This window comes from Carcharodon carcharias, chromosome 10, assembly GCF_017639515.1.
Source record: "Carcharodon carcharias isolate sCarCar2 chromosome 10, sCarCar2.pri, whole genome shotgun sequence".
Taxonomy (NCBI): domain Eukaryota; kingdom Metazoa; phylum Chordata; class Chondrichthyes; order Lamniformes; family Lamnidae; genus Carcharodon; species Carcharodon carcharias.
Window position 1 is genome coordinate 137,101,422 of NC_054476.1, and position 15,761 is coordinate 137,117,182.

The following is a 15,761-nucleotide window of genomic DNA, read 5'->3' on the forward strand; positions in this document are numbered from 1 at the left end:
TGAATTTGGGCTTCAGCAGTGAAGGAATAAAATCTGCATCTAAGTACTACCGAGGCACAAAGATTGTGCTGCACTTTTTACCTATTTTAATTTTATTAATTTGCAAGTACATTTCCTTACAAGTGGAGGAATGTTGCAGTTGGTACTAGAAATTGCAAATTTGTGACCTGTTATGGAAATGAAGTGCATTTTTTGTATGCTACTGAATGCAGTGCTTCACTGTGAAATTAACATATGGCTTTCCACCTGTATTGTTAGAAACATTAAGATGGAATTTGTGTTCCCAATTTACAATAAAAAAGATGGTAAATCTGATCGCTATATTGTTGATTCGTTGGCCTTCTGCAATGATGATCTTGTAGGTAAGTGTACTGGGATTTGATGGAAATTATAGGAACATTCCACTCAGACCCATTTAAATTTGAGATGAATTAATTTACTTTAAATGTTTACCAAGTTGGCTTTGCTTCTGTAACCTAAGTTCATAACCGATCCATCCTGATGGACTCAAAGCTTATTTCCCAAAAAACTGAATTTGAGCAGTTTCAGTTAGTTTTCCAGTTTCTTACTTACATCCAGCATAAAGTTGCACTTTCTTGTGCATAGCCATGATAGGGTACAATTGACCTAAAGCAAATTATTCTGCAGCTTTGGTTTTTAAAACCTTGCACTCGAAACCAAATTTCCCTGAATAAACAAGTGACTATTTTACTAACTTCAGGTGCCAATGATGAAGTTACTGTGTAGTTATTGTTGAGCAGAGGTCAGTAGTGTTCTTCAGATTAGAATATTCCAGCACATTTTAATAGTAAGCAGACTTATCACAGTTTAACTCATTCTTACAATATCAATTACAATTATTTATATTCTGTATAACTTTTAACAAGTGTTTATGCACAGCAATAATTAAAACTTTTGGACTATTGAAGCTGCTATGTTTAAGTGTTTTGTCATTACACAGCTTCCAAAGCTTCCATGCAAGGCTCAATATACCTGTGGAGCTGGAGTCAAACTTTAAAAACATGGAACAAACACAATACAAAAGTGAGTGCAGTGATTCTGAGAGAGATGGAGTGGTCAAATACAGAGGAAGTTTACATAGCACTCACTGCTTGTCCAGGTTAGTGCACAAGATCTCTGGAGTAACAAAACATTGATAAGATTTTCAACAATAAGAGAGGGCTGCATTTTACTTTCCTCCACCAGGTGTGTTTCTGGCAGGGGCGGCACATAAAATAGGGTGGGTGCCCACCCCACCACCTTCCCTGCTCAACCCCATTATACAGGAGGGATGGTGGAGTGGCAAGCGAGTGCCAAGATCAGCAGCCCACCCACCATATTTGAATAGGTAATCAAGGATCAATTAGGCTTGTTAGCAAGCCAGTTGACCCTGACAATATGCTGCCCATGCCATAAAACGTCTGACCTGGGCAGGAGTGGGCAGCTGATTATTTTTTAAAAATTCACCCTTGAAAGGACAGGAGGGAAGTGAGCGTTCAACGTTCGTAGGTGGCTCCTCAAACTCGAACTTCCCCCACCTCCTGATCTGTCAAAACCTTCCCTGCCCAAAACCCTGTACTCAGCAGTTCCGTGGATCCCTGGGCCTTATACCTCTTCTTGCATTCCTGGCGCAACCACTAATGCGCTCTTGGCACTGCCAGGACTGATGGAGCTGCTGGTCAGTCGGATTGGCTGGCAGTTCCAGAGGGCAGGACCTCCTCCCCCGTGAGTGGAGGAAGTCTCAGATTGCCCTTGTTTTAGCAGGGCTCCACACCGGCTTTGAGGTGGTGGCCATGAGGCAAGCCGTCTGTCCACTGTTTTATTCGGCTCAGAAAGTGCTGCAAAAACTCAGCAGGCCTGGCAGCATCTGTGGAAAGAGAAACAGAGTTAACGTTTCGAGTCTGTATGACTCTCCTTTGGAAATCCCTGAACTGTTGGGTCCTGAAGAAGAGTCATACAGACTCGAAACATTAACTCTGCTTCTCTCTCCACAGCTGTTGCCAGACATGCTGAGGTTTTGGAGCACCTTGTTTTATTTCAGATTTCCAGCATCCACAGTATTTTGCTTTTATTGATAAGACCCTTGTCCTTTTCCAGCAAATACTGTTGTTTCTGTTTCTTCTTCCAGGGTATTGAATAAAATCTATTGGCTATGACTTAGTTGAACAGTGAACTATTTTGAAGGATAATGATGTTTGAATTAAAGGGGAAACTATATTCTATCAAATTAGCTCACAAACCTAAATAATATGTAATTACAGCACAACTTGTTAAATTGCTTCACGAAATGTTTTTTCTCCAAGTACAGGGAGTATTATGTAGACAAAATGTTATAGTGGTAGATAAGTATATTGGTATTAGGATTTGCTGGTATTTTAGTTATTTCATGTTTACTGTTTTAACATGACTGGCTAGAGGCAGCCTGGGCACATCAATGAAACTTGTGTGACATCACAACTGAGCTGTAGGCATGACATTAAAACAATGTTCTTGGAGCCTTATGATGTGTTAAGGTTTTGAATAGAGTAGACCATTCTTTGTAATACATATAAGTAGAATGAGAGATCTTCCAATTCAGTACAAGAATTAGTTCCTGATAGATACAAGTTACAGTGGAAATTGCCACAAGCCATGGAAGCCTAGTCTGGAGACAATTTTGTTATTAATTCTTGACTGTCTGTGATTGGAATTATCAGGTAGATGGAACCTTGATTTAATGTCTCATCCAAAAGACAACACCTAGGACAATGCAGTACTTCCTCAGTACTGCACTGGGGTGTCAGCCTTAATTTTTGTGTTGAAGCCCTGGAGTGGGACTTGAACCTAGACCCTTGTGACTCGAAAGGGAAAGTCCTACCAAATGAACCACAGCTGGCACAAAAGATGCCAGTCAGAATTGGTGCCTCATTATAAGCGCTGTGCTCTAGTCAAACCAAACCAGTTCTGCCAGTGAAACTATGGGAAAGAGATTCAAGTTTTGGAAACATTGCAGAGATGGTCCTATGGGATAAATTAGCAGTAATCTGTTTTTTGTTTAATGATGTTGATTGAGAGATGTATTGTCCAACCAAGACAGCAGAAGAATTTCCCTGCTCTCCTTTGAGTGGTCCCTCAGACTGCAGTGGCATCAGATTAGATTATGAGTACAAACCTCTGGGGTGGGGCTTGAACTCTTAAACCTCTGATTTAAAGGTTAGACTGCTATCACTGAGCCAAGGCTGACACTTTGAAAAGTCGCAGATTCTCTGCCTGATCTAAAATTCCCTGAACTTCTGGAAAATTTTCTTTTTGAGACGGGGAATGAGGTAATGGAAAAATTATTTTTAAAGGTGATCTGAGGCAGAATAGGCCAAGAAAGCTGATTTGTCCTGAAAAATAAATCTGCAATATCTTCAGGATTATTTCTTAAAATGGTTGCATATATATTGCCAACCCTCCCTTGGTTTTTGATTCCTAGGATGTAGTTGCTTGGAGGTGTTAAGGACCAAGGGATGTGGGTGATTTTAACATAATGCGCCAGATAGGATAATATTGGCCACCCCATTTTACACTCTGGTTTTACTTCTCATTGAATGGAAATAAATTTGGGCAATATGTAAAATAGGCAGCTGATCCAATTTTATCTCTTTCCTGACAAATGAGTTAGTTTAAAATTACCACTTTGACATACAATAAGGGCCAGCGATGTAGAAAGATTATTTATTTAATCTTCTGATATTAGGTGGCAAAGTTCTCCATACGTTCAGGGAATTTTAGACCAGGCAGAGAATCTGCAACTTTTCAAAGTGTCAGCCTTGGCTCGGTGAGAGCAGTCTAACTTTTAAATCAGAGGTTTGAGAGTTCAAGCCCCACCCCAGAGGTTTGTACACATAATCTAATGCCTCTGCAATCTGAGGGACCACTCAAAGGAGAACAGGGAAATTCTTCTGCTGTTTTGGTTGGACAATACATCCTTCAATCAACATCACTAAACAAAAACAGATTACTGCTAATTTATCCCATAGGACCATCTCTGCAGTGTTTCCAAAATTTGAATCTCTTTCCCATAGTTTCACTGGCAGAACTTGTTTGGTTTGACTAGAGCACAGTGCCCGTCCTGAGGCACCAATCCTGACTGGCACCTTTTGTGCTCAGTTGGTAGGACTTTCCCTTTCGAGTCACAAGGGTCTAGGCTCAAGTCCCACTCCAGGGCTTCAGCACAAAAATAATAAAATATGCATAAAGAATTTTGTACCTTTTGTTGTATAGTAGTATCTATTCAGTGATGTTGATATCAATATCATGGTTTATAGCTTGTTAAGATATGACCTTGGTTATAGTCCCAATTTCAGAGCACTCTTCTTTGATTTCCATTGCCTAGTCCCTTGCTTGTCTTTACCTGATATTGACGTATTTCAAATACCAAACACAGAGTACAAATATTAAACTTATAGATATGAAAGGTTGAAGAATAAACATGTGAGTTTACCTGACAGCATTGCAGTAATTTAACAGAATGGATTCTTTCCGTAGTTGAAAACTACCTCATATGTGGAGATGAGAAGGGAGACATTTGGATGTATGAGCTCGATGAGTTCAACAGTGAAGAAATTACTTCTGGCAAGACCTCACCAACACAGGTACCCCATACTGCTGCAACATTAATGGCAAATTAAACTTCTTTATAATGATTTGAAAAATTATTTGAATACTGTTTTAAATGGTTTATCTATTCATCTGTATCTATTCATCATGTGCAACGGAATCTTAAGATAGCAAAAGTTTCTGTGAACTTAAATGTTATTTCATCCTCTTCTCTGCTTTCCTCGCTCTCCATATATCCCTAAAAATCCATAACCAGAATACCTGTAACATGTTTTCAAGAGCAGTACTGCTTCAAAATCAAATTACCTCACTCTGTCAGATGACTGCCCTCTTTCCCATGGCCTACAACGTACCCTACTGCCTTTGCCTTATTCTCTTTTTTTTCAATAGTTGTCAATGGTTGCATTCTTACTGATCCCAGTGGTGTGGGAAATACCCTGTGAAACATAATATCCGTCTTCAGCCTGTGGATCTGATAATTAGTCCTTGTATTCTGTCTATGTCTAGAAGGAACATCAAAAATCATGTTTTCCAGTGATTCAAATATTATTTTTATGTGCGATTCTAACCAAGATTTTTCATTGTTATTTTTTGTTCTTTATGATTTCAGATATATTCCTATATATTTTTCCCAGCCAGAAAAGAAGGCAACCTATTAAGCCAGATAAACAGCTTAGGTACACAAGAGTGACTTAAGACTGATGCGTCATCTGTTCAATGCCCCTTCTGATAACTGAGATTCCAAAACACCACACGAAGAAATGTTTCTTCACTCAACTGAAATTAACAGTTCTGCAACTAGGCTCACTTGGTTCTCCCTAATTAGAATGTGGCTTTACCTCTTGCTTTTTTTTTTAAACCTAAAATTGTTCCCCTGTAAAGAACATTCCCTTAGGGGAAAACTGCATCGCTAATGCGATGAATTTTTAAAATAGAGCACTTGATTTTTTTTAATACAAGTGTGCAAAAGGCAGTATCACACGTTTTATATACTTGTACCCCCCACTGTTTGTTCTGGTTTTCAGTTGATTGCCAAGGGGAAGGGAACGAAATGCTTCCTTCACAAAAAACTTTATTTCTTATTATTTTTACTGTGTGAATTTTTTCAGATGAATTACACTAGGAGTTTGATTTTCCAACATCCCACAGGTCAGCCTCTTTGCCATTGCTCTAACTAAGGATAGGTGGGGAAGGCATTTATGGAACACTGCAGCTTCACTGTTAAGCGTTTAATGATTATACACCTGCATTGGAATGCACAACATTCATGTATCAGAGAACTTGGCATCTGTACTAATATAAAATATTAGGTGGTGGATGGTAGTTTAGCTCATTTACTCACTTTGTTCACGTTCATGTGCATTTGCAGATTCTCAAGTGGCCAGCCGTAAAAGCACAAGGGGAAATAATTGAAGGAACATTGATAAATAATGTAACCACGGACCCAGAATTTAAATACCTTGTAGCAGTGACAGATAAAAACATCATTGTTATTTGGAAAAGAACATAACGTTTTCAGCAAGGGATCAGAACAACTGGATGTCCAGAATCCAAATTTACAGCCATCTTGACTTCAAATGGTGCGGTACAGCATTCCAGTATTGTATTCCAAATAGTCCTGCATTTTAATCCGAGATTCCTGAGCCCCTTCTGGATGAGAAATGTGCCTTTTTAAGAAGATGGACAAAGTTGAAGAGTTATTGAGCCAATGTAATAAATACTAGCAGATCAACTGCAGTGCTGCACATGGTTAAGTCAGAGGATATGCTGAGTAGTAAATACATGCACGACATGAAGTATCAAAGCAAACATTGTCATGTTGAGAAATGTTAAAAATGCCATACAATGTCTAGTACACATTTTGTGTCTGTCACGCTGCTAGTTTCATGATTTCACTGTCAAATTTATGCGTCGCACTTCAAAAACATATAAGCAAAGGCAGCCCTTTGGCACAGGAGCCAGAATGTGCCTATCCTCAGAGGGATTTTACCAAACATTTGAAAGATCAAGAAAGCGAGTGTTGTAAACTGAATCTTGAAGAGACATTAAACCTTGACTTAATCTTAACAGTATTAAACTTTGAGTCCTTAGAGGGACACATCTTAACGTTACTGGCAGACTTACTTCATGGTATAATATGGGTATTGTATGTATTAAAAGTCCTGTGTCTAGAGCAAGTCTGTTACAAATCATCTGCTACACCTTGCTTAGCTAAAAGAATTTTTTTTTTAAAAGCAAAAACTAGTCATTGACCTGGAACTTAAAATTACAAGCACTTTCACACTGTAAATTTCATTCATTGAATAACAGTTAAACTCTGATCTGAGGTAGTGCTTACATACAAAAGTTAGATGATGTAGTTTTAAAGAGACAGCCCTTGCTTAATAACAGAACAATACTATCTGTATCAAAAATAAAAATACCTGGGAAAAACTCAGCAGGTCTGGCAGCATCTGCGGATAGGAACACAGTTAACGTTTCGAGTCCATATGACTCTTCAACAGAACTGAGTAAAAATAGAAAAGAGGTGAAATATAAGTTGGTTTAAGTGGGGGGGGGGAGGAGGTGGGACAGGTAGAGCTGGATAGAGGGCCAGTAATAGGTGGAGCTAGCCAAAAGATGTCATAGACAAAAGGACAAAGTGGTGTTGAAGGTGGTGATATTATCAAAGGAATATGCTAATTAAGAGTAGAAAGCAGGACGAGCAAGGTACTGATAGCCCTAGTTGGGATGGGGTGAAGGGAAGGGATGGAAATAGGCTAAAAGGTAGAGATAAAATAATGGAGGGAAATACATTTAAAAATAATGGAAGTAGGTGGGAAAAGAAAAATCTATATAAATTATTGGAAAAAAAGGGGGTGGGGATGGAGGAGAGAGTTCATGATCTAAAATTGTTGAACTCAATATTCAGTCCAGAAGGCTGTAAAGTGCCTAGTCGGAAGATGAGCTGCTGTTCCTCCAGTTTGCGTTGAGCTTCACTGGAACAATGCAGCAGGCCAAGGCATGAGAGCAGGGTGGAGTGTTGAAATGGCAAGTGACAGGGAGGTCTGGGTCGTGCTTGCAGACAGACCGAAGGTGTTCCGCAAACGGTCATCCAATCTGCGCTTGGTCTCTCCAATGTAGAGGAAACCGCATTGGGAGCAGCGAATGCAGTAGACTAAATTGAGGGAAGTGCAAGTGAAATGCTGCTTCACTTGAAAGGAGTTGTTGGGCCCTTGGACAGTGAGGAGAGAGGAAGTAAAGGGGCAGGTGTTGCACCTTCTGCAGTATTTTTATTTTTGTTTTAGATTTCCAGCATCCGCAGTTTTTTGCTTTTATCTTAGTGTTTAATTGACTGCCACTTCTCTTCAAGGAATGCCTACCTTGGAAGTATTGCTCTTTTCTCCGACAGGATTTCCATATCTCTCTTTTGCCTTGTTCACCTTCATTGCTTTCCATTTCTCTCCTGGTGTTTTACAAGGTGTTTCCTAAAACCCGCTTTCACAGCAATATTTCCTTCCTCAGTGACTGTCTCCGTCTCTGACTTACCCCACGTGGATTTCAACTGAAGTTTCATCTCTCATGTTTCGAACCCACCCAGGATTACAGGTATCTCCGGGACATACAACGCTTCTCGGACTGCTATTCTCGTCGCATTCTGAGATCCACATTCAGTGCCATGCGCCGCCATATGAACACACTCGACCTGTCATTCCAGCAGAGTCGCCACACCCTATTTCTAAGCTGCCCGTGGCCCCAGTTTCATTTTATTCTTCATCTCATCCAACACCTCAACAAGAAACTTTGTCTCTTTCTTTCAGGTGCAAAGGAATGCAAGCTCCAACAACTCATCGACACCAACACCCATCCAGGACCCTCCACCCTTGCCTGTCCCTCTGTTCCCAACCTGTCTTCCAATCCCAGCCCCGGCCGTGTGTTCACCATAACCCTGACCTTCCCCTCTCCAATGCTGAACGTTCAGTGCTCAGCAAAGGACTTAGTTTCATACCCTTGTGCCCTCATCTCAATGAATTTCGGGCTCGGCATGATGCTGAACTCTTCTTCCTCTGCCTTCGTCTCCGTGCTCACTTCTTTGGGCAGGAGTCCTCTCCCCGTTCAACGGATCCTTTCACCCACCTCCAATATTCTCCCTCCACCTGGACCCCTCCCTCTGGATTCTTACCTTCTCTTGATCTTTTCGTTGAGAACTGTTGGCGTGACATTAGTCATCTCAATTTCTCTGCTTCTCTCACCCACTCTAACCTGTCTTTCTCTAAACTTGCTCCACTCCGTTCTCTCAGGTCCAACCCTGACATTGTCATCAAACCTGCTGACAAGGGTGGTGTTGTTGTCTGGCACACTGACCTCTACCTCGCAGAGGCTGAGCATCAACTCGCAGACACTTCCTACCTCCCCCTGGACCATGACCCCACCACTGAACATTAAGCCATTGTTTCCAGGACTGTTACTGACCTCATCTCCTGTGGATATCTTCCTTCCACAGCTTCCAACCTCATAGTCTCCCAACTTTGGACGGCCCACTTCTACCTCCTACCCAAAATCCACAAACAGGGCTGTCCTGGCAGACCGATCGTGTCAGCCTGTACCTGCCCCACGGAACTCATTTCTTGCTATATTGACTCCATACTCTCTCCCCTTGTCCAGTCCCTTCCCACCTACATCCGTGATTCCTCTGACACCCTACATCGTATCAACAATTTCCAGTTCCCTGGCCCTAGCTGATTGCTCTTCACCATGGACGTCCAATCCCTCCACACCTCAATCCCCCACCAGGATGGTCTGAAGGCTTTCCGCTTCTTCCTTGAACAGAGGCCCGAACAATCACCATCCATCACTACTCTCCTCCGTCTGGCTGAACTTGTTCTCACACTGAATAGTTTCTCCTTAAACTCCTCTCACTTCCTCCAAATAAAAGGTGTGGCTATGGGCCCCAGCTATGCCTGTCTCTTTATGGGGTATGTGGAACATTCCTTGTTCCAGTCCTACTCCGGCCTCCTTCCACAACTCTTTCTCCGGTACATCGATGATTACTTCGGTGCTGCTTCATGCTCTCGTCTGGACCTGGAAAAATTTATTAATTTTGCTTCCAATTTCCACCCCTCCATCATTTTCACATGGTCCATCTCTGACACTTCCCTTCCCTTCCTTGACCTCTGTCTCAATTTCTGGTGATAGACTGTCCATCAATATCCATTACAAGCCTACCGACTCCCACAGCTCCTCAAACCCTGCTTCCTGTAAGGACTCCATCCCATTCTCTCAGTTCCTTCACCTCCATCGCATCTGTTCTGATGATGCCACTTTCAAAAACGGTTCCTCTGACATGTCTTCCTTCTTCCTTCACCGAGGTTTTCCACCCATGGTGGTTGACATGGCCCTCAGCCGTGACCGGCCCATCTCCCGCGCATCCGCCCTCACACTTTCCTCTCCCAGAAACATGATAGGGTCCCCCTTGTTCTCACTTATCACCCCACCAGCCTCTGCATTCAAAGGATCATCCTCCACCATTTCCGCCAACTCCAGCATGATGCCACCACCAAACACATCTTCCCTTCACTCCACCCCCCGCGGCATTCCACAGGGATCGTTCCCTCCAGGAAACCCTGGTCCACTCCTCCATCACCCCCTACACCTCAACCCCCTCCCACGGCACCTTCTCATGCAACCGCAGAAGGTGCAACACCTGCCCCTTTACTTTGCCTCTCCTCAAGGGCCCAAACACTCATTTCAAGTGAAGCAGCATTTCACTTGCACTTCCCTCAATTTCATCTACTGCATTTGCTGCTCCCAATGCAGTTTCCTCTACATTGGAGAGATCAAACACAGACTGGGTGACTGCTTTGCACAAGCATGACTCAGACCTCCCTGTCGCTTGTCATTTCAACATTTCACCCTGCTCTCATGTCCTTCTTTGACCTGCTGCATTGTTCCAGTGAAGCTCAATGCAAACTGGAGGAACAGCACCTCATCTTCCGACTAGGCGCTTTACAACCTTCTGGACTGAATATTGAGTTCAACAATTTTAGGTCTCTCTCCTCCATCCCCACCCCCTTTCCGATCCCCCTTTTTTTTCCCAATAATTTATATAGATTTTTCTTTTCCCACCTATTTCCATTATTTTTAAATGTATTTCCATCCATTGTTTTATCTCTACCTTTTAGCCTATTTCCATCCCTTCCCTTCACCCCACCCCACCCCCAATAGGGCTATCTGTACGTTGCTTGTCCTGATTTCTACCCTTAATTAGCACATTCCTTAGATAATATCACCTTCAACACCACTTTGCCAAAAGATGTCATAGACAAAAGGACAATCTCCACGTATCAATGGCCCTCTATCCAACTCTACCTGTCCCACCCACCCCGCCCCCTTAAACCAGCTTATATTTTACCTCTTTTCTATTTTTACTTAGTTCTGTTGAAGAATCATACAGACTCGAAAAGTTAACTGTGTTCCTCTCCGCAGATGCTGCCAGACCTGAGTTTTTCCAGGTATTTTTATTTTTGTTTTGGATTTCCAGCATCCGCAGTTTTTTGCTTTTAGTACTATCTGTATTATATTCAATCCACCCTGATCTTCTAAAATACCATACACCTGACTACCGTGAACTGTGCCATGCAAGATTTACTACCAAATTACAAAAAAAAAGCTATATATAAAAGAGAAGATACTATGATACTGATATTGATTTTAACTTTGTAGCTTGGTGTTTTTTACATTATAGTTTTACTCGCTAGAAACATTGCGATTAATATTGGAATGATCATAATCTCTTATCTTCTACCTAACAAATCAATGTTAATCATGAGTATGTACCAATTACTTTTTTTTTGTCTCTGAAACATTTTTATTTTCTAAAATATGCCTGCATTGGAATGCACAGCACTCATTTATCTGAGAACTTGGCATCCATACTCAAAACATTAGGGGGTGGATGGTAGCTTGGTTCATTTGCTCTTTTATTTGGAGCTTTATCAAAGGCTTTTTTGGAGAACCAAGTACCCCCATTATATCATGAAAGTGTAAATCAGTTAAAGGTGCAAGCAGGTCTTGGTACAGACAAAAACAAAAACCTGCTGATGCTGGAAATCTGAAATAAAAACAAAATGCTGTGAATACTCAGCAGGTCAGGCAACATCTATGGACAGCAAAACGGTTAACGTTTCAGGTCGAAAACCTTTCATAAGAACGTGACGTGGGTTAGTAGGGGTATAAAAGCAAACAAAGCACAAAATTCATTTCTAGAGGGATAGAAATGAAAAGCAAAAAAATTGTAAAATTTATGAAGAACCATGGTTGACTACACTGGAGACACTGCACGGTTCTGGTCTCCACCCTGTAAAAAGAATACAGAGATGCTGGAGAAGGTGCAAAACAGACTTACAAAGATAGTAGCAGAACGGAAAGATTATACCTATCAGGGAGGACTGAACAAGTTGAGACTTTTTTTTAGAAAAGGAAGGCTGTGGGATGTCCTGATAAAGGTATTTAAAATTTTGAAGGAGTTTAATTGTGGAGGTGAGCAAAACTAGATGTCAATAAATACAAAATAGTTACTTATAAATCCAATAATGAATTCAGGACAAACATCTTTACACTGAGAATGTGGAACTCACTACCACGGTTCCTTGCCTGAAGGCGGGTCCAACTGACAGTGCCATGCCTTGCATCAGGTAGGGCAAGGAGGCTGGTCCTGAATCAACCTGGCTAGAACAGGGATCGAACCCTGTGCTGTTGGGACCATTCTGATCCACACCGGCCATCCAGCCAACTCTGCTATTCACCTCAGGTACTCTTTGTGGTGAGGTCTCGTGGTAGAGTATGAGCTAGAAGCTTCAGGTTCAAGTCCCACTCTTGAAATTGATAACTCCAACAGCCCCGAGCACCCCCCTCCCCCTCCAAAGACATTCACTGTTACATGCCTGAAGCTATGGATAGTGAGGGTAAAAAAGGCTCCAATGCTCTTTCCATTACATGGCTGACCAGGAATTTCTCCCACTCTTAGCACCTGCCATTGGCATATGTTGGAAGGATTTACAAGTTGATACTCAAACCTGTTTGAGTCATCAAGTTCAGGAGTGGGACTTGAACCTGAAGCTTCTAGTTCAGACTCCACCACTGTGCCACGAGACCTCACCAAAAAGAGTACCTGAGGCGAATAGCAGAGATGCATTTAAAGGGAAGCTAGATAAACATATGAGGGAGAAAGAATTAGAAGGATAAATTAATAGGGTAAGATTGTCGAATCGCGACACAACTTTGAGAACACTGACTTGTTCGAAGCAAAGCTATTGATTAAAGCATCCTTGGGAGTCGGCTGCTCAGGACAGCACACGTGGTTCCTAGTCAGTCTACTGCCCTAAACAGAGAATCCAGTGTTGTTTATACAGCTCATAACAGGAAGTTCATACCATATAAGGTCCATACATCAGGAAATCACAGTTATGTCATGGTTAGCACTTACATAGGGCGAGCGCAGTAATACAATTACAGGCAGATGATACATTTCACAAGACAGGAGACCGTAACTACAACTATGTAGATAAAGATTACATAAATTACCATAGCAGCAGATTTAATCAGGGAACCATTGTTTCATCTAGCACATAACAGGACCCAGTTGTAACCACAAACTTTTCAAAGATACTCCGCGTCTTTAGTTTATACTGCTTGATTAGTTTACATCATTCCTTACTGCAATATAATCACTTTTAGTCCATTTAACCCATTAGACACTTTAGCTGACTAAAGCTCTATTCCACAAGATGAAGTAGGGTGGGAGGAGGGTTGTGTGAAGTATAACCATTGTCATGCTACTTTTTCTGTGCTGTATATTCTATGTAATTATATGTATAATAGTTTTCCCCTATTCACTTGATGTCACTACCTCAAACAAAAATGATCACGGTAGTCCTCAACGTTGCCTCCAGACCCCAGGAAGTCTCATGGTACAGGGGAGGTGGTATTCAATGTTCATGACCAAGAGAAATTTTGTAGCACCCCTACTGGCCAAGTCTTGTACAACATGGTTGTCAGATTGGACTTGGGGTAGGTGGTGAGAGAATCCATGTGAGGGATAAATCTACTCAAACTTGTCCTCACCAATCTGACACACATGCACCTGTTTCAGGCAGTATTGGCAAGAGTGATCACCACACAGTGCTGGTAGATACAAAATCTCATCTTCATATTATGGATGCCTTCAGGTTACATGGGATTACCACCCTGTTAAATGGGTTAGTTTCAGAACTAAACTAGCAGCTCAAAACTGGGTATCCATGAGGATGTGGGCCATCAATAGCAGTAAATTGTACTCAGATGCAATCTGTAACCTTATAGCCTGGCATATCCCTCACGCAACCACTACCATCAAGCCAGGGGATGGTTCATTAAGCATAGAGTAACAGGAGTAGCACAAGGCATATCTAAAAATGAGGTGCCAACCTGCTGACATTACAACACAGAACAACATGCATGCTAAATATCAGAAACAGCATGCTCTATATAGACAGCTAAGCAATCCCATAATCAATGGATCAAATAAAAGCTCCACAGCCCAGCTACATCCATGTTGTGAATGATCATGGACAATTAAACAACTGACTGAAGGAGTAGGCTCCGAATATCCTCATCTTCAATGATAACAGGGCCGAGCACATCAATGTAAAAGACAAAGCTGAAGCATTTGTAACTATCTGCAGGCAGAGGTGCCAAATGGATGATCAATCTTGGTCCCTATCATCTTAGATGTCAGTCTTCATCCAATTCACTTTACTCCATGTGAAAGCAAGAAATGGCTGAATGCACTTGTTGTAGCAAAGGCTATGAGCCACAACAGCATCCCTGTTACAGTGCTCAAAACTTGAGTTCCAGAACTAGCTGTGCTTCTAACCAAGCTGCTCCAATATAGCTGCAACACCCAACAAAATGGAAAATTGCCCAGGTATGTTCTGTCCACAAAAACAGGACAAATCCAATCCAGCCAATTACTGCCCCGTCAGTCTACTCCCAATCATCAACAAAGCGATGGAAGGTGTGGTTTACATTGCTATCAAATGACACATACCAATGGCCTGCTCAGCGATGCTTAATTTGGGTTTCACTAGGACCACTCAGCTCCAGACCTCATTACAGCCTTGGTCCAAACACGGACAAGAGAGCTGAGTTCCAGAGCTGAGGTGAGAGTGGCTGCCCTTGATATGAAGCCAACATTGGACCGGGTGTGACGCTAAGGAGACTAGTAGAATTGAAGTCAATGGGAAAGATGGGGAAAACTTGCCACTGGCTGGGGTCATACTCAGCGCGAAGGGAAAAGGCTGTGATTGTCAGTGTTTGGTAATCTCAGCCCAAGGACATTACAACTGGAAATTTTCAGGGCAGTATCCTAGGATCAACCATCTTCAGCTGCTTCATCGATGACTTTCCCTCAACTGTCAAACATGGCGATGATCGCTGATGATTGTAAGTGTTCAGTTCCATTTGCAATTTCTCATAATGAAGCAATCCGTGCCCTCGTGCAGTGGGACCTGGACAATATTCAGGCTTGGGCTGATAACTGATAAGTTACATTCTTGCCACACGTACCTGACAATGATCAACAAAAGAGACTCTAACCACTATTGCTTGGCATTCAGCAGCATTAGCATTGCCAAAACCCCCACCCTCAACATCCTGGGGAGTCACCATTGACCAGAAACTGGACTGGACCAGCCACATAAATACTGTGTCTACAAGACCAGAGCAAAGGTTGGGCATCCTGCAGTGAGTAACTCACCTGCTGACTCCCCAAAGCTTGTCCACCATCTACAAGGTACAAGTCAGGAGTGTGATAAAATACTTCCTCCACTTGTTTGGATGAGTGTTGCTCCAACAACATTCAACAAGTTTGACATCATCCAGGGCAGAGCAGCCCATTTGATTGGCAGCATGTCCACCAGCTTAAACATTCACTGCCTCCAGCACTGGGTGACTGAGGGAAATAAAGGTGGAAATTTGCCAAGGCACTCACCACAATTTTCTTTAGATGTCGGGGTGTGTGCCAGAGGACTGCAAATGTTACACCCTTATTCAAAAAAGGGTATAGGAAAAGCCCAGCCACTACAGGCGAGTCAATTTAACCTCAGTGGTGGGAAAGTTTTTAGAAACGATAAACAGGGACATAATTAACAGTCCCCTGG

General features: G+C 42.1%; 1 protein-coding gene and 1 long non-coding RNA gene across 5 annotated transcripts in view; one reads left to right on the top strand and one right to left on the bottom strand.

Annotated features, from left to right (window-relative positions):
- The window catches only part of lrwd1 (leucine-rich repeats and WD repeat domain containing 1), a 48,334-nt gene extending 41,579 nt beyond the window's left edge, over positions 1–6,755 (top strand). For 3 of the 4 annotated variants that reach the window (XM_041198111.1, XM_041198112.1, XM_041198113.1), the window contains 4 exons: positions 259–362; positions 962–1,120; positions 4,513–4,619; positions 5,954–6,755. In XM_041198111.1, coding sequence (XP_041054045.1) covers positions 259–362; positions 962–1,120; positions 4,513–4,619; positions 5,954–6,094 — 511 coding nt within the window. In that variant the 3' untranslated portion in view covers positions 6,095–6,755. The remainder of the gene's footprint in view (positions 1–258; positions 363–961; positions 1,121–4,512; positions 4,620–5,953) is intronic. The other variant, XR_005944276.1, reaches the window with a different exon arrangement.
- A 5,996-nt stretch (positions 6,756–12,751) lies between these two features.
- On the bottom strand, positions 12,752–13,195 carry LOC121283049. The gene is made up of 3 exons (XR_005944177.1): positions 13,147–13,195; positions 12,858–12,943; positions 12,752–12,768 (listed from the first exon to the last, which is right to left on the bottom strand). It is a non-coding gene; the product is annotated as an uncharacterized LOC121283049 (long non-coding RNA).
- Between the last annotated feature and the right edge of the window lie 2,566 nt (positions 13,196–15,761).